Source organism: Muntiacus reevesi, chromosome X (genome assembly GCF_963930625.1).
Source record: "Muntiacus reevesi chromosome X, mMunRee1.1, whole genome shotgun sequence".
Classification (NCBI taxonomy): domain Eukaryota; kingdom Metazoa; phylum Chordata; class Mammalia; order Artiodactyla; family Cervidae; genus Muntiacus; species Muntiacus reevesi.
This window is the reverse complement of record NC_089271.1, coordinates 142093807-142121307: the sequence shown is the minus strand read 5'-3', so window position 1 is coordinate 142121307 and position 27501 is coordinate 142093807. Positions and strand designations below refer to the sequence as shown.

General features: G+C 43.2%; 1 protein-coding gene across 1 annotated transcript in view; it reads right to left on the bottom strand.

Moving 5' to 3' along the window:
• COL4A6 (collagen type IV alpha 6 chain) overlaps window positions 1–27501 on the bottom strand; it is a 191758-nt gene that overhangs the window by 62882 nt on the left and 101375 nt on the right. The window contains exons 3-4 of the mRNA XM_065916897.1: window positions 8931–9065; window positions 7536–7580 (exon numbers count right to left, since the gene is read on the bottom strand). Of these exons, the coding sequence (XP_065772969.1) occupies window positions 7536–7580; window positions 8931–9065 (180 nt within the window). The remainder of the gene's footprint in view (window positions 1–7535; window positions 7581–8930; window positions 9066–27501) is intronic.

The window sequence follows — 27501 nt, the reverse complement described above, 5'->3', positions numbered from 1 at the left end:
GATGTGAGAGTTGGACCATAAGGAAGGCTGAGTATCAAAGAATCGATGCTTTCAAACTGTGGTGCAGGAGAAGATTCTTGACAGTCCCTTGGACTGCAAGGAGATCAAGCCAAAGGAAATCAACCCTGAATACTCATCAGAAGGACTGATGCTGAAGCTGAAGCTCCAATACTTTGGCTACTGAATGCGAAGAGCCAACTCACTGGAAAAGACCCTGATGGCATCACCAACTCAATGGACGTGCATTTGAGCAAACTCTGGAGATAGTGAAGGACAGGGAAGCCTGGTGTGCTACAGTCCACGGGGTCACAAAGAGTTGGACATGACTTAGTGGCTGAACAACAACAACAACAAATGTTTCATAGAACTCAGATTGGAAAGGAAATGTTTCCATTTGGTGAGTAGTTCATGGGCACTTTGAAGATATAAATCTGGTGTGTTCATTTATGAGTCTCTAGGCGGGGAAATGTTTGAGATCGACTCCGTGGGAAAAGCTCAACATAAATCGCAAAGGACAACTTGAAAACTTCTGCTTCCAACTTATTTGAACTGAAAACATTGGATCAACCTGCATTTTTTGGGGGTGCCGATAGCTCAACTCACATCTGTGATGTCATTAAAAGCCACAGTCCTATTGTCCCTTGTCTATGCTATTTTAATGTTGAATATCTTGACGACTGCTTGCTTGTTCACTCTCAACTGGTGACAGTGCCCCTGGGTGCGCAGACTTGGATGATCTTGCTCATTCATGTGGAAATCGTCTACATGGCAGCAAAAATGGAGTTCTGGGACCAAAACCAGTGACACAGATGTTAGCAATCAGCCAATATTAATAGGGGAAGCAGATTTGTGCAGTGATCCAGTTTAGTAAAGATGTGTTGGTTTTAGCCAAATTGCTTAATAAGTGCTGCTGAAAGTTGGGTAAAATAATTAGTCTGACTGATCCTAGGGTCTCTGTGTTTTCCTCTGTCTGAGGGAGCCCTGCAAGTCTGAGAACTGCTGCTTTTATAGGTACTGTGGTGTCGTTCTGTCATGCCTGACTCTTGTGACCCCATAGACTGTAGCCCACCAGACTCGTCAGTCCATGGGCTTTCCCAGGCAAGAATACTGAAGTGGGTTGCCATTTCCTTCTCCAGGGGATCTTCCTAACCCAGGAATGGAACCTGGTTGTCCTGCATTGCAGGTGGATTCTTTATTGACTGACCTACTAGGGAAGCCTCTTGTAGCTACTACTAGAGCTATGAGGTACTAGAGGTTGGATTTCTAGTTTCTACTCTGTACTGAATTTAGCCCTGGGGTCTCTGAGGCCTCTGAGAGGAACAGAAGACAAAACTGTGCTTTCAAGGAGCTAGATAAGACTCAGTTCAGTTCAGTTCAGTCACTCAGTCATGTCCAACTCTTTGTGACCCCATGGACTGCAGCACGCCAGGCCTCCCTGTCCATCACCAACTCCTGGAGTTTACTCAAACTCATGTCCATTGAGTCGGTGATGCCATCCAACCATCTCATCCTCTGTCTTCCCCTTCTCCTCCCACCTTCAATCTTTCCCAGCATCAGGGTCTTTTCAAATCAGTCAGTTCTTTGCATGAGGTGGCCAAAGTATTGGAGTTTCAGCTTCAGCATTAGCCTTTCCAATGAATATTCAGGACTGATTTCCTTTAGGATGGACTGGTTGGATATTCTTGCTGTCCAAGGGACTCTCAAGAGTCTTCTCCAACACCACAGTTCAAAAGCATCAATTCTTTGTCACTCGTTTTTCTTGATAGTTCAATTCTCAAATCCATATATGACTACTGGAAAAACCATCGCCTTGACTAGAAGGACTTTGTTGCCAAAGTAATGTCTCTACTTTTTAATATTCTGTCTAGGTTGGTCATAGCTTTTCTTCCAAGGAGCAAGTGTCTTTTAATTTCATGGCTTCAGTCACCATCTGCAGTGATTTTGGAGCCCCCCAAAATAAAGTCTGACACTGTTTTCAGTTTCCCCATCTATTTGCCATGAAGTGATGGGACTGGATGCCATGATCTTAGTTTTCTGAATGTTGAATTTTAAGCCACCTTTTTCACTCTCCTCTTTTACTTTCATCAAGAGGCTCTTTAGTTCTTCTTTGCTTTCTGCCATAAGGGTGCTATTATCTGCATATTTGAGGTTATTGATATTTCTCCCAGTAAGCTTGAGTCCAGCTTGTGCTACATCATGACGTGCTGTACTCTGCATATAAGTTAAATAAGCAGGGTGAAAATATACAGCTTGATGTACACCTTTCCCTATTTTGAAGCAGTCTGTTGTTCCACGTCCAGTTCTAACTGTTGCTTCTTGACCTGCATACAGATTGTTAAGGACGCAGGTCTGGTATTCCCATCTCTTGAAGAATTTTCTACAGTTTGTTGTGATTCACATAGTCAAAGGCATTAGCATAGTCAATAAAGCAGAAGTAGATGTTTTTCTGGAACTCTCTTGCTTTTTCAATGATCCAGCGGATGTTGGGAATTTGATCCCTGGTTCCTCTGCCTTTTCTAAAACCAGCTTGAACATCTGGAAGTTCATGGTTCACATACTGTTGAAGCCTGGCTTGGAGAATTTTGAGCATTACTTTGCTAGCGTGTGAGATGAGTGAACTTGCACAGTAGTTTGAGCATTCTTTGGCATTGCCTTTCTTTGGGATTGGAATGAAAACTGACCTTTTTCAGTCTTGTGGCCACTGCTGAGTTTTCCAAATTTGCTGTCATATTGACTGCAGCACTTTCACAGCATCATCTTTCAGGATTTGAAATAGGTCAACTGGAATTCCATCACCTCCACTAGCTTTGTTCATAGTGATGTTTCCTAAGGCCCACTTGACTTCATATTCCAGGATGTCTGGCTCTAGGTGAGTGATCACACCATCATGATCATCTGGGTTGTGAAGATCTTTTTTGTATAGTTCTTCTATGTATTCTTGCTACCTCTTTTTAATATTTTCTGCTTCCGTTAGGTCCATACCATTCCTGTCCTTTATTGAGCCCATCTTTGCATGGAATGTTCCCTTGGTATCTCTAATTTTCTTGAAGAGATCTCTAGTCTTTCCCATTCTATTGTTTTCCTCTCTTTCTTTGCAGTGATAACTAAGGAAACTTTCTTATCTCTCCTTGCTATTCTTTGGAACTCTGCATTCAGATGGGTATATCTTTCCTTTTCTCCTTGGCCTTTCACTTCTCTTTTCACAGCTATTTGTAAGGCCTCCTCAGACAACCACTTTACCTTTTTGCAGTTCTTTTTCTTGGGGATTGTCTTGATCACTGCCTCCTGTACAATGTCACGAACTTCCATCCACAGTTCTTCAGATACTCTATCAGATCTAATCCCTTGAATCTATTTCTCACTTCCACTGTATAGTCATAAGGGATTTGATTTAGGTCATACCTGGATGGTCTAGTGGTTTTCCCTACTTCAATTTAAGTCTGAATTTGGCAATAAGGTGTTCATGATCTGAGCCACAGTTAGCTCCCGGTCTTGTTTTTGCTTGATTTTATAGAGCTTCTCCATCTTTGACTGCAAATAATATAATCAGTCTGGTTTCAATATTGACCATCTGGTGATGTCCATGTGTAGAGTCTTCTCTTGTGTTGTTGGAAGAGGGTGTTTGCTATGACCAGTGTGTTCTCTTGGCAAAACTCTGTTAGCCTTTGCCCTGCTTCATTCTGTACTCCAAGGTTAAATTTGCCTGTTACTCCAGGTATTTCTTGACTTCCTACTTTTGCATTCCAAGGCAAACCATTCAATATCACAGTAATCCAAGTCTATGCCCCGACCAATAATGCTGAAGAAGCTGAATTTGAACGGTTCTATGAAGACCTACAAGACCTTCTAGAACTAACACCCAAAAAAGATGTCCTTTTCATTATAAGGGACTGGAATGCAAAAGTAGATAAGACTAACATACAAGAAAATAAATAAATAACATGCACTATATGCAATAAGGAGCTAGAGTTTGTGGTACAGACCCCAAAGACTCCTGGGAGATTAGAGATGGAAAAGAGAGGTAAGCTGTCAACAGAAGATGCTTCTTAATACATCATGAATAGCTGGAAGAGAGGGAAGGGAACAGGGGATAAAATTTTTTGGAGTAAGTGAGGCTTAAATCCTGAAGCTAAAGAGATTGAAAGTCAAAAAATATATGTACAACCTTGGGTCAAGGGGTCAAGGGGGTGGGGCAAGAAGAGAGCCAAGGGGATGAGAACTTCTACTGGAAACAGCAGACTCATTTGGAGGAATCTGGACTCATTCTCCCAAGCAACAAAGGCCCCCAAAAGAAGTGATCAATTTCTAGAAGCCCTCAGGCTCTCTTGGCCACAAGTTGGATGGCTGGACACAGAAGTGTCCAGCTGGACTCTGGGGTGGGTTCCAACTCAGAATGGGAATCAGCCTCTGCTTCACAGGATTCATTTCCTTCCAGCCCCCATTAAAAAGAGATTGCAGGAGGAAGGGTGTAGTGCTGTTGTGAGCTTCAAATCCTCCACTCATATCTGGTGAGACTGGATCCACAGGATAAATGGAAGAGGTGGCCTCCAGTTCGCCAGTTTCTATCCTTTCAAACTGTGGTGCCAGAGAAGACTCTTGAGAGTCTCTTGGACAGCAAGGAGATCAAACCAGTCAATCCTAAAGGAAATCAACCCTGAATATTCATTAGAAGGACTGATGCTGAAGCTGAAGCTCCAACATTTTGGCTACCTGATGTGAAGAATTGACTTATTGGAAAAGACCCTGATGCTGGGAAAGATAGAAGGCAGGAGAAGGGGATGACAGGATGAGATGGTTGGATGGAATCACCAATTCAGTGTACATGAGTTTGAACAAACTCCAGGAGATGGTGAACAACATGGAAGCCAGGCGTGCAGCAGTCCATGAGGTCTCATAGAGACAAACACGATGGAACAACTTAACAATAACAACAATCACCCATTGGTTCCCTCAAGACACACACACTGAGTGGAGACGCTGGATGATGTGGTCTTAGAACATAGCCATGAGAAAATATCAGGGGAAGTCATAAGAGGGTAACCAACCCCATCCACTTCTTACTTTTCCAGTGACCCATTTCTGGGATTTTGTAGACTCTGCAATTGCATAAAAGGCCAAAATCTGATGACCGATTTGTTGATACATGTAACAAATACAAGGCAAGTGAGTCTTCTATTCGCCAAAGCCACAAAGGTATAGTAGATCTGGGGATAAAAATGAATCAGATGATAATATCTCTGAGGGCAGAGCCAGATGCTTTTTTTTTGTTTGTTTTCCCATAGTAGAGTGCTACCATATAGCAGGTACTCAAGAAAAATACCTGTAGATTGGCACAAAACAATTTGAACTCCCTTACCTGATATTAGATGATTATGTAGTATAACACAAGAAGCTGTTAAGTCAAAACTTAACTAAACTGTTTTGATATGATTCAAAAGAACCCCTAAGAGGCTGTTAGAAAGATAAAAGCAGGCTCTAGGCCTTTCCTCAAATGGAGGAGCTGCATTTTTTTTTTTTCTGTTCTACATGCTGAGCTTCCACACAAGATTTGGTTCTTAAGGTTGAAAACCATTGCTAAAGGCAAACACGGCCCAGGTTAAAGATTAAATATATAGAGAAGCACTGAAGAATATAACTAAAAAGTGATAGTACCAAGTTCCAAATACTGCATTTTAAAAGCTGGAGAAATGTTACCATGTAATATCCAGTGGCAGGATAAGTAGGGATATTGAGTAAAAATGGAGAAACTCAATAAAAAGGGGGGGATTGGGCTGGATGGAATGGGAAAAGGACATGTCTGCAAGCTCCAGACTCCCCACTTATCTCCAGCAAAACCAGGTCCTCAGGATGAAGGGAAGAGGTTGTCTTCAAATGATCTTTGGAGTAGTCAGTTTGTAAAAACCATCAGCAAAATGAAAAGACAACCTACTGAATGGGAGAAGATATTTGCAAAAACTATGACTGATAGGGGCTAATATCCAACACATATAAACAGGTCATAAAACTCAATATGAAAGAAACAAACAACCCAATTAAAAGATGGGTAGAAGAACTGAATAGATACTTTTCTAAAGAACAAATGAAGATGTCCAGCGGGCACATGAAAATATGCTCAGCATCACTAATCATCAAGTAATACAAGTCAAAACCACAATGAGGTATGACCTCACACCTATCAGAATGGCTGTTCTCAAAAGGAACACAAATAACAAGTGTTGGTGAGGATGTGGAGAAAAGGGAACCCTCCTGCACTGTTGGTAGGAATGTAAAGTGATGCAGTCACTGGGGAAAAAATATGAAAGTTTCTCAAAAAAATAAAAATAGAACTACCATATGATTCAGCAATTCCATTCCTGCGTATATATATGAAAAAAACCACCAATTCAAACAGATATACATACCCCAATTTTCATAGCAGCATTAGTTACAATTCTCAAGGTATAGAAGCAACAAAGAAGATGTGGTATATATATATATATATATATGGAATACTACTCAGCTATACAAAAGACTGAAATTTTGCCATTTGCAGCAACATGGATGGACTTGGAGGGCATTACGCTAAGTGAAATAAGTCAGAAAGAGAAAGCAAAATACTGTATGATGTCAATCATATGTGGAATCTAAAAAATACAACAAACTAGTGAATATAACAAAAAAAGCAGTAGATTCTCAGACACAGAGAACAACTAGTGGTTATTGGTGTGTGGAGAGGGGCACTATGTTTTAGGGGTTGGGAGGGTGGGAAGTACAAACTATTGGGTGTCAGATAGGCTCACAGACATATCATACAACCTGGGGAATATAGCCAGTATTTTGTAATAACTACAAATGGAAAGCAACATTTAAAATTTGTACTTAGAAGTCCGAAAAATCTGAAGGGAAATTCACTTGGGAATAAGGCTGAAGAGAGCAAATTATTGAAATTAAATGTGTTAAGGTATCAGTAAGTATTTTTCTATCTAATTTCGTGTACCTTCTTAGTTTTCTGATAATGAGGATATATGTGTTCTCATTCACTGTCTTCACACTTTAGAACCAGTCCCTCATTCCCAGTGAAAGCTGCCCTCAACCTAGAAGACCCAACCCCTTTTGTCTAAGATACTGATGGTTTCTTATGCCTGCACATATCTCTGCATCCCCAACTATATAATTTAGTGCTCCCCATAATGGGATCCCAAGGCAAGTGTGGGTGAGCACTGCTCTTCAAACCTTACCACACACATCTCAACACTTAGCCCTGAGCATGCATGCCTGAGACAGGATGTGGTTAAGACCAAAGTACTTGAGCTATGAGGCAGAAACTAGAGGTTGTGTTAAAATTGCCTCTATGAAATAGATAAACAACAAGGTATAGCCCAAGGAAACTATATTCTATATTTTGTGATAAGCCATCATGGAAAAGAACATGAAAAAGAATATATACACATGTATAACCAAATCACTCTGCTGTATAGCAGAAGTGAACACAATCTTGTAAATCAAGTCTACTTCAATAAAATAAAATTTCAAAATGCTTCTATGAACACACTCACCGGAATTCCATTGATGCCAAGAAAGCCGGGAACACCCATGGGACCCTAAAAAAGGGAGCAGGAATGTAAGAGATGGGTCCAACTGATCTCCATTAGGTAAGGTAGGTTTGTTCATTTAGTTAATGACCTAAGTTGTTAAGAAGTGTTTTGTACCCCAAACGCCCCCCCGCCCACACACACATCACATCACCTTGCTGTCTACTACACTTCCAAGTGATCACTAGCCTTTACCTAAGGTCTTGGGCAGTTCTTGTCTTAGACCATGTGGTATCAGACCTAAAAATAAGGCTCAGTATTATATGGTGCCTTGACATCTGGGAAGGCTGCATGCGGGCTTGCTAAGTCTTTGCAGTCCTAGCCCGTCAGGTTTCTCTGTCCATGGGATTCTCCAGGCAAGAACACTGGAGTGGGTTGTCATTTCCTCCTCCAGGGGATCTTCCCGACCCAGGGATCAAACCCATGTCTCTTATGTCTCCTGCATTGGCAGGCAGGTTCTTCACCACTAGTGCCACCCGGGAAGCCCTGGGAAAACTGAGGAGTGCCTCAAACGGCATTTTGCTCCTGATGAGATCTTTCAGGCAAACAACTCTCCTTATCAAATATACTGGGCACAGTTCCTGCTTGTTCCTGAGTTGTAGGTTTCAGTTCCCTGCTGGCCCAATGAATTATTCAAACAAGCCAGTCATATCCTCCTTTAGGAACCTAGGGACACTCATCCTCTTGACAAGGCAGAGTTTGCCTCCCACAGCCCTTCTGGTTTATTTTGTTCCAGAGCTCAAGCACTGTGCGACCCTGCACGGTGTGTGATGTCCTCTTCCACTGTGAGTGTATGTGACTTATAAACCTGTTGTTGATCTCTTCTGTCCTGTGCCAGGTGTCACATACTTGGCCATCTGCAGAACCCTAGGGTAGGAATCCTGCTCTCACCAATGTGGTAAACAGGAGGTGATTAACTGCTAATCTCAGACAGCCAGCTGCCATGACATGACCAATCTCCTTTCTTGCATCTCTTTCGCCATATTTGTGGCCCAGCTGGTTTCCAAGCATTCTGACCCCTGGCGTCCCATTCCCCTTGTTTGGATTCCTCTGCTGCCCTGTTGATTGGCCTTCTGACCCACCTCTAGCTCAAATCCTCTGGACTTTTCCACCACGGTCATCCCATTTGTCTGGCAAATAGCTGATACCTGGACTTTCTGACTTGCTGGCTACAGGATTCTCTCCAGAAATGGGAGCATATCACCCAGCCTACCTATTATTAAAGTGTGTAGCCTGGCACCAAAGTATGTGCAATTAGTATTCTTTTCATAAATAAACAGAGCTGAGGTTTAGAACCTTTCACCTTCACACCCATGGCCCATGAGTCAAAGGAAAACTCAAGCTTTGGTCTGAGCTTACCTTATCGCCTTTTGGTCCATACAGTCCCAGTGGGCCTGGGGAGCCCCTTTCTCCTTTCAACCCTGATAAACCACTAGGGCCAGGAAGTCCTTGAGGACCTGTTGGACCTTGAATTCCAATTGGTCCTGGTCTCCCCTGAGATGGACAGAAGGAGTAGAATTAGTCAACAGAGGAGTTACCATCCCCACTTCCCATTTTCCCATGCACAAAGAACACTGTCATCACTTCACTGAATAATTTTGGCTTGGAGACCTATGAAGCATGCCAAAGTTCCAGCCACCGATCAGAAAAGGCTATTTTAGGGGTTTCTAAGCTTACTTGGATAGAACATATTTTATAAGCACATTTAATAAGATTCATGTGCACCAAGATCCTTCAACTTTGTACTTCTTAGGAGATTAGTTATTCGGGCTGGATAATATTGTCCTCTCCCTAGTTAATGCCAGGTCATCCATCAGACTGTCAAAAGAGCAAATGAACAGAACTCTGGAGAGCATTGGGACATTTTCGAACTCACATCCAAATGGCCAACATGTTTGAGATGAAGTTCAGAGATGGCTGTGCCCATAGAACACTGCCTTGGGGGGGGCCACAGCGAAGAGAACCCAGAAACCCCCGGCTGACCAACCTGCCAGCTCATCTTTGTCAGCCATTCCCAGAACTCCAGGACTGCAACTGGAAACAGACACCCACAACGAACACACACATTGTTTATCTGCCCCCTCTGTGTCTCTCTTCTTCCCTTTACTACCCCCGCCATCTGTACAGTGCTGAATGTGTAAAACCAAAGAAGGCTGAGAATACCCATTAAGCATCAATTATGATAGCAAGAGGGAGCAGCCTGAGGATTTTGAATGCCCTACTTATAAAGCGTCTGTAACAATTAAGTCTGAGAGTTCAGGCTGACATTTTCAAGCTGATTGAGATGCAGAATTAACCCCAGTGGGTGCAACACAGGTGGGCTAGGCTACCATTTAGAACAAATCCCAGTAGGGACTGAATTTTCTTGGTAAAAATGAAAACCATTAGTAATATGCATTAACTCTCAGAGAAAACAACATCATATCAGGTAGAAAGCCTATTTTCATAAACGCTTCCCATCTCCGCCCCTCAGCCCCTTTACTTTCTGTCTGCAATTTCCTACAGTCCTGTGAAAAACTCTGAGAAAGGTCCATTAAATGTGCTCTTTACTATTCACCTTCAAGGTTTACTTTTGAAAGGGTTGAAAAGAGGACAGAAGCTTTATGTGGTGATTAGAGTCATATACTGGACACACAAGTGGCCGCCAGCTGTGTGCAGACTTTGGACTAAAATTTCCAAAGTCTATTAGGCCGACAAAGACCTGGGATTCTTGTTAAGAAGTAAAAGATGCTCTTCCCCAGGTGATGTAATTCTCTGGGCGTACCACCTACCACGCAATCTTTCCAACACAAACCTATAGACGGCGCTAGGCTGCAGAGCACTTAACTTGGGCTTATTTCTGGGAATGATGGGATGGGAGTTGAACTTTTATTTTCTATGCTCTAACCTCCTGCTGCTGAACTTTTATGGTGGTTCTTTTATTACTCTTAAAATTTTTGACTACACATACACAACTAAAAAGCAATAGAACACTTTAAAAAATAGTGCTGTTGAGGATTAACAAAGTCTAAAATGTGGGCCTAGCTTTCAAGACTAATGTACACAAAACTATAGCAAACAGTTCAAGTCCAGAATGGAGCATAAGTGCTGCAAGAACACAAAGGCAGGGTTGACCATGGAGGGTTTGTGGGATGCTTGCATTCTGGCCATGATGGGGTAGGGGGTGGGGGCAGCCACTGGCCACACTGGAAAGGCTGAGTGGGCCCCAACTGAAGTAGGCCTGGAAAGCAAGGCAGGGAAGTGGAAGACTCGAAGTGACAGGAAATAGGGAACCCTTAGAGGTTTGGGGATGGGGTGGGTGGGAGGAAGGCAGTTTCAATGTTGAAGCTCATCAATGAGTGTTTAGGACAATGTGTGTGTGTGTGTGTGTGTGTGTGTGTGTGTGTGTGAGAGAGAGAGAGAGAGAGAGAGAGAGAGAGAGAGAGAGAGAGCATGAGGTCAGGGCAGTCTGCCTGAGGCTGGAACAAGGAAGACAGATAAGGACCAGCTGTTGGGGGAGGAAAGGACTGGCTGGTGGGAGGGTGAGGGGCAAGACAGGCTTGCCAAGACCATGTTATTACTAGCAAACGAGATGCATGCAGTCAGGGTACTGAATGCTTGACCCAAATCTGAGCCCTGCCCAAAGCTTTCACGCATCAAGGGCTAGGAGGTGAGAGCCTGATAAACAGTTGAGCTGCTACCAAGACAGCAGACTGCAGTGTGGCCCAATTCCCATCTTGCCCATGGCACTAGAGCCCAAGCGGTACCTGGTGTGCGCACATGGGCTGGCACATGCCAGCCCTGGTCCCTTGCCGTGGTGAGTGAGTGCATGCTCAGCGAGAATAAGCAAAGAGACATAGGAGTGAGGCAATTCTCAGGCTGGACTTAACAGGAAATCTGATTCCATCCAGAAAAGGCTGGGCTCCACGGCCCACTCCCTTTCTCTTGGCTGGGAGGGTGTGTTGAATCTACCACAGTCACATAGCTGACTCTTCCATTCCAGCCAGAGAACTTAAAGTGGGGCTCTTAAAGAGCTCATAGATTCTTTTTTTTTTTTTTAAGTTGATTTTTTATTTTATTTTATTTATTTATTAGTTGGAGGCTAATCACTTCACAACATTTCAGTGGGTTTTCTCATACATTGACATGAATCAGCCATAGAGTTACACGTATTCCCCATCGCGATCCCCCCTCCCACCTCCCTCTCCACCCGACTCCTCTGGGTCTTCCCAGCCCACCAGGCCAGAGCACTTGTCTCACGCATCCCACCTGGGCATAGATTCTTTGAGTTTGAATTCTTTTTCAAAAAGGGCATTTGAAATGGTATGGAAGGTGTACTTCTGAGCTGGTCCTGAGTTTCAAAACCTCTCAGATGGAAGCAGGACCGGGGGGATGACTTGACACCTCTGAGGCGCTGCTGGCCCAGAACTGCCTCTTCAGGGTGGTGCCAGGGCCCCTGGAGCCTGAAGTTCTAGGATATGAGACAAGGAGCCTTACCATCCACTGAGGTCCTTTCTTTCACAGTGGCACAGAGCACTACGAACAGACGAAGATGGCAAAGAAAAAAAAATGAAGACATGTCTTTCATGGGCTGTTTTGTCAGCCATCTGTAGCTATGCTTATTCTGTGAGTATAGCTGTATAATCTTTCCCTTGTCTCCAATGTATAGGCTTTCTGTCACCACGCCCAGTGTACTGCTAATGCTTAATACTAAATCAATGATGGGTTTTTTTGGTTGGTTTGCCGTACTCCAAAGAAGCTATCGGTGTATACAAAATATAGTGGATGATGAATGGTTTTTGTATTCTTATATTTGCTTTATCTCTCCTCTCAACCACCATCGCCTCATAGAAACTGAAATTGTCAAACAAGTAGATCGAATATATAGTTATATTGTGTTTTTTTTTCTGTGACTGCTTTATTATTTTTTTTAAATATTATTTTATTAGTTGGAGGTCATTTCAGATTATTAAGCTTTTTAATACAAACTGTTCTATTATATGAAAAAAAAAAAAAAAAAAAAAGCAGCTATCGGTGGCACTTTTCACAATGGCCAGCAGAGAGCAGTGTGAGAACATAGAGGGCTTCAGATAAACAGGTGGATGTGTGGACCTCTCCCACTACAGAGAAAAAGAAATCATACCAGTGTCAGAGAAGTCACAGAATATTCAAGCAGGAAGGGCCCTTAGAGACCATTCCATCCAGGGCTTATTTTATACATGGGGGAAAAAGGAGGCCGAGAGAATGGGAAGGACTTGTTTAGGTCACGTAGCTAGTGAAAAATGGCATGGGACTCAAACTAGATCACCTGCTGCCAGTGTGTGGCTCTCTCCCTGTTTTCCAGTGGCAGATGTCCTGGGGGGTGGTAGTTGAGGCTGCCCTCCTCACCCCAAGCCCGCCCCTGGGACTGTCCCAATCACTAGGCTGCAGTAGCCAGATGCTCACACCTCATTTCTCTCTTCCTAACTGATCATTTCGCAGAACCAATCTGAAATGCCATCACTGTTTGGATTGCTAGCAGAATTTCAATGGGTTTGGACCAATGCCCTGCCCTGATACATGTCATATATTTTGGCAAATAGACCCAGACAGGGCAGAAGGGACTCCTCCAAGTCTTTCCAACCAGCTCTCCTGCCTCCATCTGCTCCAGATTTTAAATAAGCACATCAGGGTCAAATTCTCAAGAGAGTGGCCTGGGACTTGTGCATAAGGCAAGGAACTGCAGCTCGGGGCTGGCTTCCTCTTGCTGATCACAGTGGATTGGGGTCAATGGGTAGTTTAATTTCACCTTTCATCAGACCACACCCAAGCCCCAGCCCCAGATAACTGGGGTAGCCAACCCCGAAATGGGTCTGCATATAAAGAGGTACACATATGCAGAAATAGCATCTTGGAACATTAAAAGCACATGCCTTCGACCAGGTAGAACTGTAAAACTAAGAGGAGGGTGACTTTTCATTCCAAGGCCCATTTCTGCCTTTTCTTTTTTTTTTTTTTAAATATTATTTTATTAGTTGGAGGCCAATTTCATCTCTCCCTCAAGGTTCCAGTGTCCTTCTCCCATAAAATTAAAATTTGTTCCTAAGGAAGAATCTGAAACTCATTCCCACTGAGGCATAAATGACTGACAACAACTTAGAGCTTTACTTCTCCCCAAGGGTTTTGTATTTTAATGGAGAGCAAAGCATTAAGCTAGGGGATACAAATTATATTTATGAAGCACAGAAGGGAAAGGGGGTATGCACACGCTTCCTTAAGGATCCGGCTATACTGCTAGAAGTGGTTCAGTGCTGTTAGGTGGTATCATGGTGCAGACTCTGGTGTCAGACATACCTGGAGTCAGATCTTACTGCCATTTAATAGCTCTATGACCTCGGGCAAGTGATTTAACCACTCTGAGTCCCTAAGAGCTCCAAGCAGCTCTAGTGTAGGGTTATGGGGACCATGTGAGTCAGTGAATGTAACACATGTGGTGGATAGCATGAACATACGAATGTATCCATTTCCTTTCTTCTTAAGGCATGTTTATAGCAAAAGGAGATGTTATAATTGGGTTCTTAAAACTCTTTATCTTAAGTATAAGTAGGAGATGAACTGACATTATTTAGAAACTCTCTGTGGGACAGAAATGTGTTCCAGGAATGAATGGGCACTCCATATCTGGGAGAGTATTTCCCTCTTAGTACGGATGACCTGTCCTCTTGGGCACTCAGCTCTTCAGCGTCTGCTCACTCTCCTTGTAGGCCTCATCCACAAGCTAATGACTCCCCAGCCTGAACCTCCAGACCAAAGTTCTCTTCTCAGTGTGTCAGATCCTTGGAGCCAATGACTTATCAGACTTGTCTGCCTGGATATTCCAACTCAAATTCAACATGACTGAAGTTGAACCCATCATCTTTTCCCCAACTTAATTCCCCAAAGCAGCTCCTTCCTCCTGAGTTAACAGAACTAACTCTGTAAATGGCAGTCCATCTACAAAGTTGATAAAGCCAGAAACCCAAGGGTCCTCCATGACCTCTCTCCCTTATCTTCTACATCCAATTCAGCAGCAAGGACTGTCAATTACACCTCTAAAATATAACTGAAATCTGCTCACTTTTGTCTACTTTGATGGTCTTAGTACAGGACTTCTTCACCTCTCCCCTAGAGTGTTGCTACAGCCTCCCAATTGGTTTGCCATCTTCTAATCTAACTTTATTTTCTCCTGGCATTCTGCCTCAGGGTCTTTGTACTTATCTTTGTTCTCCTGGTTAGCTCCTATTTATCATTCAGGCTCCAACCAAGACATTAGCTCTTCCAAGGAACCTACCATGATTACCCTTCCTCCACAGAATGGACTAGGTGGCCTGTTTGTGTCCTTACTCCCCAAAAGATTGACCTCCTTGAAGACAGGCCTGTGTCTTACTTTCCATTGAGTCACTTGTGGTAACTACAGTTCCTCGTATATAGTGGGTGCTCAGTATTTTCTGAATGGAGAAATGAATGAATGAATACACACACCAAGAAGCCAGTGGCTCAGGTATATCAGGTATATCAACATCTTCTTTGGAAGTCTGGATGGCTACACTAGAATATAATCAAGAACCATCTGATCACAGAACTACAGAAGAAGACTTGCACCAGACTTAGGAAACTATCCAGTTGAGGATGCAGAAGTTGAAGCTCTCAGAAAGGGAAAGGGACCAATTCAAGTTTGAGTTCACATAGCAAGACCAGAGATAGGGAACCCAGTGAGGAGGTTGTGTTCTCTGGGAGAGAAATAATGATGACCTGAACTAGCAAGACAGATTTAAGAGATATTATAGAACCTAAAAACGATAGGACTTGATGCAAGATTGGAATAGGTGAGTAAGACAGAGATAAGTATGAAGGAGGACTCCCAGTTTTCTTTTTGAACTTTTTATGTTGTACTGGGGTATGGCCAATTAACAGTGTTGTAATAGCTTCAGGTGGACAGTGAAGGGATTCAGCCATACATATACATGTATATGGATTCCCAGTTTTCCTGATTGGGTGACTGAGTGAATCTCTTCACTGACATGAGGAAGCCTAGGGGAGGAAGAATTTTGGATGGAAGATGAGGCATTCACATTTGGAGAGATGAGGATTAAGATACCTAGGGACTGTCTCAGGAGATGTTCAAAACCTATTTCTGCCTCTAAACTGGAAGGGCCGAGAGGGCAGGGAGCTCAGTTGACTTTGTCCTGGTATCTCCGGGAGATTCAGTGTCTGGTGTACAGTAGACCCTCAAAACGTAATTGTGTGGAAAAAGCACAACTGTGGAATAAATGAAAATAAAGAATTAAATGTGCACTTGGGAATCTTTGAGAAGGCCACTTCCAAGTCTTATTAGGAGTAAAATGAGATTAAAAGACTTTGCTGCCAATCTCCAAAATCCCTGGTGGCCTTTGGGAAAAGGGTAGCAGAAATCCCTGACCTCCAACCTAGCAACCATGTGGCTTGAATTTTACAACTTTTCCTTATGTTTCAACTGGAATTCCCATTTCAGCTATGAGGCCAGGGCAGAGGGGGTGCAAGAACATAACAGACTCTGGCCTAAGGAGATGGGATCTCCCTTTTAACCACAAAATATGTGGTAAGAAGGAAACCATCGATGATATCCCCCAAAGGCAGATTACTTAAGAACCTTCAGAACATGCTTCCTTTCACCATTCCTTTGGAGCATCACAATACACCTGTGATTGAGGTGGTGGGCACCAAGCTGGAAAAGCAATTAGTCAATGGGGCTTATGAATTTCACACAGCTATGCAGTGGCAGAGGGAGTATCAGGGCCTCCCCATCAACTCTATGCTCCTTCTATTTCAACAAACCGAAATAGCCACCCAGAGAGCCCCAAAGTCCACTCTTTGAGTAACAGCACTAATGGGGCTTCCCTGGTAGCTCAGCTGGTAAAGAATCTGTCTGCAATGCAGGAGACCCTGGTTCAAATCCTGGGTTGGGAATTTCCTCTGGAGAAGGGATAGGCTACCCACTCCAGTATTCTTGGGCTTCCCTGGTGGCTCAGATGGTAAAGAACCCACCTGCAATGCAGAAGACCTGGGTTCAATCCCTGGGTTGGGAAGATCCCCTGGAGGAGGGCATGGCAACCCACTCCAGCTTTGCTGCCTGGAGAATCCCCATGGACCAAGGTGCCTGGTGGGCTACAGTCCGTGGGGTCTTAAGAGTTGGACATGACTGAGTGAATGAGCACAGCACATAACACAGCAGCACTAATGGGCTAGCGTTGTTTGCAGAAGTAAATGAGGGAGAAAGAACACCAGTAGGTGAAGAATAGATCGAAAGTATGGCAGATAAAGACATATACAGATATCCACTTGACGACCCAGGAAGCTCTGGTTCAGCTTGATAATATTAGCATCAACTACACTTTGCCAGCATGAGCAGTGACCCTTCCCATCTTCAAAAAAAAAAAAAAAAAAAAAAAAGGTGCTTGGGGTCTACCAAAGAATGAACTCCCCAAATTCTCAGTGTTCTGCCTAGCTGAGAAGCAGTATCAGAGTTTCACCCTCAACACTCAGATGAAAACACATTTATTTTCTAGTTCCGAGGCAATAATCAGTGTTTGAAGCAGCCAGCCCAGGCATGAAGACATGCGTCTACATGTTCTGTTTGCAAAGACACACACACCCATCTCATTGGCTGCTGTCAGCATGTTGAAATTTTTGGAAAGACACCTCCCAGAGCACTAAAGTTAACTCCTGCTGGGCAATATTCTGCATCCCTCCCTTCTGTCTGTTTATTCACATTTCTCTTCTAAAAGATAAAAATCTTTTTACCACGCACATACTAAGTGCCCTCTCATTTAACCTGTCTCCTTTAATCCTCTTAACAGCTCTAACAGGCAGATATTTACAGATGAGGAAACTGAAATTCAGAAAGGGTAAGGAATTTGCTTGAGAGCACCCAGTAAGCAACTAGTGAAACCAATTTTGGTGATATCAAATCCTCTGCTGCTTCTACCTAGTTTATATTGCCTCTCTGCATAGAATAAAGCTCTGAAAGTAGAAACACAAACCCACTTGAAGAGGGGCAGTAAGAGCTACTCTGGGCAGAAAATATTTCTATTTTTATTGATACTGGGACAAGTTATCTTAATTTGCCCAGTCTTTTCACTGGAATAGGTACTATTTAATAGAAACTCAACAGAATTAATAAATTAGGTGATAAAATGCACTTTAAGGAATAGCACTCCTTATACCTTAAAAAGATGGAAGACTACTTCTTGTTTAACAATTGAAGTGGCTTTGTTGATTGGTCTGTTGGCAATGGAGATTTTTCTAGGTTCTTGTAGACAAATTCTGATGTGCTATGAGTCCCTAATGCTAGCTTATTCAGTTAGGCATGGACAGGGAAATACAGGCAGAGGATACTAATTTGATCATTGTGATGAGCAGAAATTGGTGATTTTGCTTTAAACATGTTGTATTTTTCCTTGCCCTTGTAGAATGCTAATAATTGTTAAAAAATAGGATGAAGCAGAGATGTCTGCTAGATAGAGGCAAATAAGTTGATGAAAAATTTTCGGGTCTCCCCCTTTTCTATAGCATATTCCTAAAATCACATCAGAAACCAGAGAACACTCTTCTTTTGTGATAATAATATAATTGGGATGGTCAAGAAACCCCACATCCAATGGAAATTGACCAATAGTTGGCCACAAAAATTAAAAAAGCAACCAAACAACTCTGTAACTATTACAAATGGTTGAATGAGCCCCCATAAACTTTCAAATATATATGCAAATTATACAAAGAGCCCCACCATATGATAAAGTATGTGCTGAGTTTCTAGACCACATGAGGAAATAGATACAGTTCTATCTACTTAGGATGAATTTAACCTAAAACTAGTACATGCGTTGGAAAAATCTGAAATACTTAATTAGCCATAATTGAGTTTTCCATCTTAGAATCTGAAGGGCAACTTTTGTATGACTTGACAGCACAGGTCTCTTAAGAACGCCTTCTCATAAACAGAAAATTCTCCTATTTCAAGCAGAATCATAAGATTAAGGTTTTACTTTCTGCTCTCACTTCTAACTGTATGACCTTGAGAAAGTCAATTCATCTCTCAGGTTTAGTTTTCTCATCAGCAAAATGGGCCTATTTGCCCTACATATTTCTTGAATTGGTTTGAGCATCAGTTGAGACAATGTATGTGAAAATTGGCTGAGGGTTCATTCCACTGACTAAGCTTTGTTTTGGGGGGAAAAAACCCGAGTAACCAGACCCCCAATTTTCAAAAATCCCTGTTTTCTGGGCTCATAGGGCAGTAAGCTCTTAAAGCAATAAAAGCTCACAAGGAGGAGATTTCAGTAGGAAAAAAACAAAATGAAACGAGGAGCAGAATGTAAAGCTGTGAAAGGTAGGAGCAAATTGATTGTCCAGCACAGGGCTGTCATTACAGTGTAGAAAGGATGTGAACCTACCCTATTATCCTATTATTGTAGTTGAAAAATATGTGTTTTATTTTAAAAGACATGGTTTAATTACAACCTGGAACTAGTCTTTTTCATTTTTTTTCTAGCAAAACATAGCCATGGTTTTATACTTAAAAAATCAAAGTGAAACAGGCCTTGCCAGAAATTCACTTTATAGCAATTTTTTCTGTAGTGTATCTCAGTTCAGTTCGGTTCAGCTCAGCTCAGTCGTATCCAACTCTTTGTGACCCCATGAACTGCAGCACAACAGGACTCCCTGTCCATCACCAACTCCCAGAGTTTACCCATACTCATGTCCATTGAGTCAGTGATGCCATCTAACCATCTCATCCTCTGTTGTCCCCGTCTCCTCCTGCCTTCAATCTTTCCCAGCATTAGGGTCTTTTCAAATGAGTCAGCTCTTCACATCAGGTGGCCAAAATATTGGAGTTTCAGCTTCAACATCGGTCCTTCCAATGAACACCCAGGACTGATCTTCTTTAGGATGGACTGGTTGGATTTCCTTACAGTCCAAGGGACTTTCAAGTGTCTTCTCCAACACCACAGTTCAAAAGCATCAATTCTTCTGCACTCAACTTTCTTTATAGTCCAACTCTCACATCCATACACGACTGGTGCAAAAACCATAGCCTTGACTAGACAGATCTTTGTTGATAAAGTAATGTCTCTGCTTTTTAATATGCTGTCTAGGTTGGTCATAACTTTCCTTCCAAGGAGTAAGTGTCTATTCATTTCATGGCTGCAATCAATCACCATGTGCAGTGATTTTGGAGCCCCAAAAGATAAAGTCAGACACTGTTTCCCCATCTATTTGCCATGAAGTGATGGGACCCGATGCCATGATTTTAGTTTTCTGAATGTTGAATTTTAAGCCAAAATTTTCACTCTCCTCTTTTACTTTCATGAAGAGGCTCTTTAGTTCTTCTTCGCTTTCTGCCATAAGGGTGGTGTCATCTGCATATCTGAGGTGATTGATATTTCTCCCAGAAATCTTGATTCCAGCATGTGCTTCATCCAGCCCAGCATTTCTCATGATGTACTCCGCATGTAAGTTAAATAAGCAGGGTGACAATATACAGCCCTGACATACTCCTTTTCCTATTTGGAACCAGTCTGTTGTTCCATGTCCAGTTCTAACTGTTGCTTCCTGACCTGCATACAGGTTTCTCAAGAGGCAGGTCAGGTGGTCTGGACGTCCATCTCTTTCAGAATTTTCCACAGTTTATTGTGATCCACACAGTCAAAGGCTTTGGCATAGTCAATAAAGCAGAAATAGATGTTTTTCTGGAACTCTCTTGCTTTTTCGATGATCCAGTAGATGTTGGGAATTTGATCTGTGGTTCCTCTGCCTTTTCTAAAACCAGCTTGAACATCTGGAAGGTCATGGCTCATGTATTGCTGAAGCCTGGCTTGGAGAATTTTGAGCATTACTTTACTAGCGTGTGAGATAAGTGCAATTGTGCGGCAGTGTGAGCATTCTTTGGCATTGCCTTTCTTTGGGATTGGAATGGAAACTGACTTTTTCTCTTCCTGTGGCCACTGCTGAGATTTCCAAATTGCTGGCATATTGAGTGCAGCACTTTCACAGCATCATCTTTCAGGATTTGAAATAGCTCAACTGGAATTCCATCATATACTTCCTAAGGCCCACTTTACTTCACATTCCAAGACATCTGGCTCTAGGTGAGTGATCACACCATTGTGATTATCCGGGTCATGAAGATTTTTTTTGTATAGTTCTTCTGTGTATTCTTGCCATCTCTTCTTAATATCTTCTGCTTCTATTAGGTCTGTACCATTTCTGTCCTTTATTGAGCCCATCTTTGCATGAAATATTCCTCTGGTATCTCTAATTTTCTTGAAGAGACCTCTAGTCTTTCCCATTCTGTTGTTTTCCTCTATTTCTTTGCATTGATCGCTGAGGAAGGCTTTCTTATCTCTCCTTGCTATTCTTTGGACCTTTGCATTCAAATGGGTGTATCTTTCCTTTTCTCCTTTACTTTTCCCTTCTCTTCTTTTCACAGCTATTTGTAAGGCCTCCTCAGATAGCCATTTTGCTTTTCTGCATTTCTTTTCCATGGGGATGGTCTTGATCCCTGTCTCCTGTACAATGTCACGAACCTCCGTCCATAGTTCATCAGGCACTCTATCAGATCTAGTCCCTTAAATCTATTTCTCACTTCCACTGTATAATCATAAGGGATTTGATTTAGGTCATACCTGAATGGTCTAGCGCTTTTCCCACTTTCCTCAATTTAAGTCTGAATTTGGCAATAAGGAATTTATGATCTGAACCACAGTCAGCTCCCGGTCTTGTTTTTACTGATTGTATAGAGCTTCTCCATCTTTGGCTGCAACTAATGTAATCAATCTGATTTCGGTATTGATCATCTAATGATGTCCATGTGTAGAGTCTTCTCTTGTGTTGTTGGAAGAGGGTGTTTGCTATGACCAGTACGTTCTCTTGGCAAAACTCTGTTAGCCTTTGCTCTGCTTCATTCTGTACTCCAAGGCCAAATTTGCCTGTTACTCCAGGTATTTCTTGACTTCCTACTTTTGCATTCCAGTCCCCTATAATGAAAAGGACATCTTTTTTGGATGTTAGTTCTAAAAGGTCTTGTAGGTCTTCACAGAACTGTTCAGCTTCTTCAGCGTTACTGGTTGGGGCATAGACTTGGATTACCGTGATATTTAATGGTTTGCCTTGGAAACCAATAGAGATCATTCTGTCATCTTTGAGATTGCATCCAAGTACTGCATTTCAGACTCTTTTGTTGACTATGATGGCTACTCCATTTCTTCTAAGGGGTTCCTGCCCACAGTAGTAGATATAATGGTCATCTGAGTCAAGTTCACCCATTCCAGTTCATCTTAGTTCGCTGACTCCTAGAATGCCAAAGTTCACTCTTGCCGTCTCCTGTTTGACCACTTCCAATTTACCTTAATTCATGGACCTAACATTCCAGGTTCCTATGCAATATTACTCTTTACATCATTGGATCTTGCTTCTATCACCAGTCACATCCACAACTGGGTGTTGTTTTTGCTTTGGCTCCATCCCTTCATTCTTTCTGGAGTTATTTCTCCACTGATTTCCAATAGCATAATTGAGCACCTACTGACCTGGGGAGTTCATCTTTCAGTGTCTTATCTTTTTGCTTTTTCATACTGTTCTGGGGTTCTCAAGGCAAAAATACTGAAGTGGTTTGCCATTCCCTCCTCCAGTGGACCACATTCTGTCAGACCTCTCCACTATGACCTGTCCATCTTGGGTGGCCCCACACGGCATGGCTTAGTTTCACTGAGTTAGACAAGCTGTGGTCTGTGTGATCAGATTGGCTAGTTGTATATAATCCATTAGAAAAGGGATACTTGTGGCATTTTTCTCTGACATTGTAAATTATCCATCATTGATATACTGTACAACCTTTGGTCCACTACTGAGTTCGTGTGAGTGGATTGCTTCTGGATCAATCTTGGCTTCCCCAAGCCTATAGTGAGAAGTCATCAAGTTTTGGGAGCAAAAGGTAATGGGGAGGAACCAATGACAGCTCCTTAAACAGAAGGAGAAAATGGAGGATAGTATCAAAGGAATCTCCTGCTAAGATCTCCTTGCCAAAGAACTCAGGGAGCTCAGAAGGGGGAGGAGAGGGCAGGGGAGGGAGAGGTACAGCTTACTCACATAGTCTCCATGCTGCCTTCTTGCGAGCCCACACCCCGCATTCATTTAGAACCAGAGGTGCATTCATTTCTACACGCATGCAGATAAAAAGGTGTTCCAACCCCAGTACACATGCCCACAGGCAAGGAGTCTGCTAAAATGGTAGGACTTGCTGGTACTCTAGCATAGCCTACCCTACACCTCTCAGTCAGTCATGGATTTGAATTCAAGAAGATGCAATGTCTTACAGTCCCCTCTGCCTGCTGTATGCAGTAGTTCTTGTGGACAAGCCCAGACATGCACAGGCCAAAAGGGGATCTAGAGGGAGAGAGTCACACTTTTCTGATCTATTTTCCTTTTATGTAATTGACAGTGGGAACCTGAGAGGAAATCAATCTCTGTGTGTGCCTAGTGAGCTAAGTTGCTTCAGTCGTGTCTATTTGCGACCCTATAGATTGTAGCCCACCAGGCTCCTCTGTCCATGGGATTCTGCAAGCTAGAATACTGGAGTGGGTAGTCATTTCCTTCTCCAGGGGATCCCCACCAAGGGATTGAACCTGCATCTCCAGGATTGCAGATGATTCTTTACCACTGAGCCACCTGAGAAACCTTAGTCCCAGTCTGGTGCTCTTTCTGCTACTTTATCTCTCTTTCTTTTTTAAGAGACTGGTCAATTCTGGGTCCAAAATTCCTACAAAAAATGTAACTCCACACGAAACTCTGGATCTGGAGCTTATTGAATCCTTTAGACTTTCTCTTCATCCTTATTGCTGCCCAGTGGCACCCTTATTAACCAATTAAGTAGATGCACAAAGGACAGAGAACTCAACCTACTTGGTTGCCTCATAATGCATCAATTGAGAAAACATTTGTAGATTGCCTACTATGTGCCACCCATGGTGGGAACACATAAAATGAAAACATGATCTTTGCCCTTGAGGAACTCTCAGTCCAGGTCAGAAAGTCTAGTTATGTACACACAGGAATATACTACAAGGCAGAGGAAGGCAGAAGGGATATGATTCAGAACCCAAGGACCATTGATAGTTTTGTCTTGAAGGTAGAGGAGAATCTTTTATCCCTTCAGACTACAGAGTGGAGAAGGATATGTATAGAAAAGGAGCCAGGATGAGTCTGGGGAAGTAAGAGGGAAGTGGAAAAAGTCCATTTCGACTTGACCTCAATGTTCTCAATAGAGGTAGTAAGTGAGGTTGCAGATAGAGAGTGAAGGGGTTTGAGGTTGAGGGCAGCTGGAAAGGGTGGGGAGGAGATGCTGCAGAGGCCATGGCCGGAAGTCTATTGTTAGAAAACTGTGAAGGGCTGCCAAGCAGTTCTGAGGGCTCCACTGACACAAGAGAAGGTACTGTTGTTGGGAAGCTTCCTCAAACAATACTTGGCAGCCCAGCAGTGGGAGTAGGCAAAGCAGGTGGTGGGGTTTTCCAGGGTTGGACGCAGGCACTTACATCAGAATTTCTGGGGGTGAGGGACAGTGCTGGGCCCAAAAGGAGGATGTGAAAGCATTGTTGATCTGGGGGTCCAGGCTGGAGAGCAAGCTGGAGAGGGGCTAGCCATTCCTGAGAAACAAATGATTTCCTAGACAATTTGGACCTTCCTTAAAGTGAGAGGTCCAAACTAGCTATAGATATGAATTTTGCACAGCATGGATTGCTTGATTCAAGGCTGTTGAGACAAGTCTAGAGTCAGGGGGAGCAACCTGGGGATTGAAATGTAAAAAAAAAAAAATCCTCCAAACTGTTGGCAATGTCATGCCACATCTACATGACTTTGTAGCATAGCATCCAACTCAAACAGAGATGGACTAGGCTGATGCAGAGATAATGGTGCCCACGCCCAGGGCAGAGTTACTGGCATGGGTACGGGGGCAATCAGGTAACTCCCCTGTTCATAGCTCCCTGAGGGCATATTTTGTTCCAGTTCTTGGTTCTCTATACCTTCCCACTGCCACAATGTCATTTATGTTTTTGTTATATCTCACTCTGCCAACCCTGACATTGGAAGGACTGATGCTGAAGCTGAACCTGCAATACTTTGGCTACCTGATGCAAACAGCCAACTCATTGGAAAAGTCCCTGATGCTAGAAAAATTGAGGGCAGGAGGAGAAGGGGGCAGCAGAGGATGAGATGGTTGGATGGCATCACAGACTCAATGGACATGAGCTTGAGCAAACTCTGGGAGATGGTGAAGGAGAGAGAAGCCTGGCGTGCTGCAGTCCATGGGGTCGCAAAGAGTCAGACACAACTTAGCGAATGAACAAAAACACTCAGCCCAATGATTTCCTTAGAGGTAGGAGCAATGAACACACATGAAACAGCTTAAAAACAGTGATCTGGTTCCCAGAGAAAGCACAGCTAGGGATAAATTAGGAGATGACTTTGAGAGGAGTTCAGGCAGGAAATGAGGGCAGGAGGGAGTGGCAGCTATATAAGAAATCAAAAGGAGCCAAACCTTAGGACCTGCGGGGTGGGGGGGAGAGATATGAAAAGGGACCTGGCCTGTCCAGGGGCCCGGCCTGGGGAGGTTATCTGGGCAAGAGGCACTGTGGCCCCCCTTACTCCTCCATCCATCACTACTGTTTTCGTTCTCTGGTTTTATGAGGCTTTTAAAAGCTTCTAGATCTGGTACTGGCAATCTTTCAGAGAAAGTGAACAGAGAATTCTACAGCGATCAAGTCCCAGTGAAGCCTGTAGCCAAGAGTACCAACAATTGTCCCCTAAAGCTGAGTGGTAAACAAACCTTCAAGTGCTTTCCCCTTCAAGGCTTTGAGTGCTGCAGGTGCTTGGGCCAAAGAACCTAGCAGCTAATCACTTCTCTTGACTTGCTGACTGACAGAGAGAGGTTTCTTTGTTAGTCTAGTTTCAACTAGTCTCCAGAACCCAGGAGAAGGAAAAAAAAATGAGGAGGTGTCAAAGGGGGGTGCGAGAAAGCTCTAGTAAGTCTGTCTGGGAGAGGGAAGCTCTCCCAAAGACAAAATGAAGAAGCGTGATTAGGGGAAAGGTGGGAGGTACAGCCAGGGAGCTGTCAAAGGGCATGGCCGAGGAGGCTGCTCCAGGGCTCAGAGTGTGCGCTCAGTCACGTCTGACTCTGTGGGACCCCATGGACTGTAGCCCACCAGGCTCCTCTGTCCATGGGATTCTCTAGGCTAGAATACTGGAGTGGGTTGCCATTTCCTCCTCCAAGAGATCTTCCCAATCAGGGATTGAACCCATGTGTCCTGTGTCTCCTGCATTGGCAGGTGGGTTCTTTACCACTGAGTCACCGGGGAAGCCCTCCAGGGCTCAGAGGAATTCTCTTGTTCTTTGAAACACTACTCCTGTGACTACCCTCTCTTTCCCTTCTAGCTTCTAGCTGCTTTCCTTTGGTTTCTTCAAAACGTGCTCTGATCTGCCTGATGCTGAAAAAATTAACAAAAATCTTTCCTCTGTTGCTCTCACCACTCCATCTCTCCACCACCCTTCCAGAACAAACTTCTTAATAGACATCACTCATTACCTCCACTTCCTATCCTACCACTTCCCTCACCCCCTGGCCATCTGGGCTGACCAATTCTCTCTTTAAAAAAAAATTATTTATTTATTTGGCTCTGCTGGGTATTAGTTGCCACACACAGGATCTTTAGTTGAGGCTTCTGAATTCTAGTTGCAACATGTGGGATCTAGTTTCCTGACCAGGGATTGAACCAGGGGTCCCCATATTGGGAGCATGGAATTTTAGTCACTGGCCTACCAGGGAAGTCCCCCAAGTCTTCTGTCTTGAAAGTCCTCTCTGGAAAGTAACCACTGATCCCTGCTAAATTCTAATCCCATAGGCCTCCTCTGCAGTTCTTGTCATTGCTAAACACACGTTCACCTTCTGAAACCATCTTCTTGGCTTTCATTGCTCTATACTCGGGTGAGTCTTTTATCATCTCACCATCTTCTTCATTGGCCCCTTCCATTATTCCCAAAGGCTCTTGCCTGTCCCATGGTGATTTCATCCACCACCTATAGCTCCTACCACCTCTTCTATAAAGATGAGGCATCACTCTAATTCATTTCTCAGGTCCTGTCAATTTCCCAAGTCATGTCCACAGCACTATTATTGGTCTCCTTAGGGACCAATAACCAAAGCTTATCTCAGTCCCTCATTAGCTCTCCCCTGGATAATGGCAATATCCTCTGGAGTTCTGGGTCCAGTCAGACATTGCTGCAATCTCTCTAACACTCTGGACAGTAATCTTCCTAAGTCTGATCCTATTGCTTCTCTGCTCAAAGCTGTAAATAACTCCCTGTTACTTTCACAATGAAGCCCTTACTTCTTAACCTCCTTAACCAGGCATTGACAGCCCTTCACCATTCAGTTCCCACCTGTTTTTGCAGACTTATTTCCCCACTAAACAACCTTACCTGCCCTAGACTCTAAGCTGATGCTTAAATCCATCCTGTGCCCTCTCTCCACTAGGCTTCCAACCACGTGGTTTCCTCGCCAAAAATACCCTTCTCCTCCAGAACTCTCTACTAAGGTTGTATACATCCTTCAAAGTTCAACTCAAATCTGATCTCTTCCAAAATGACTTCTCATATTTCTCTTGATTGAGTTCATGTCTTCCTTTTTAAAAAAAAACATTTAAAAGTTTTGTTTTAGAATTTAGCTATAGATAGTTGAATTAATCATACCCCTCAGTTCATGGCAAAAACCACATCATTAGCCCATAAAAGGCCCTTCCTTTTATTTTTCAATTTTCCTTCCTTCAAATCTCCATTCTCATTCTTGTCCCTTCACAAGAACCCTCTCTAAGGTATTTGCTGTCTGTCCAGGATATCTATTTCA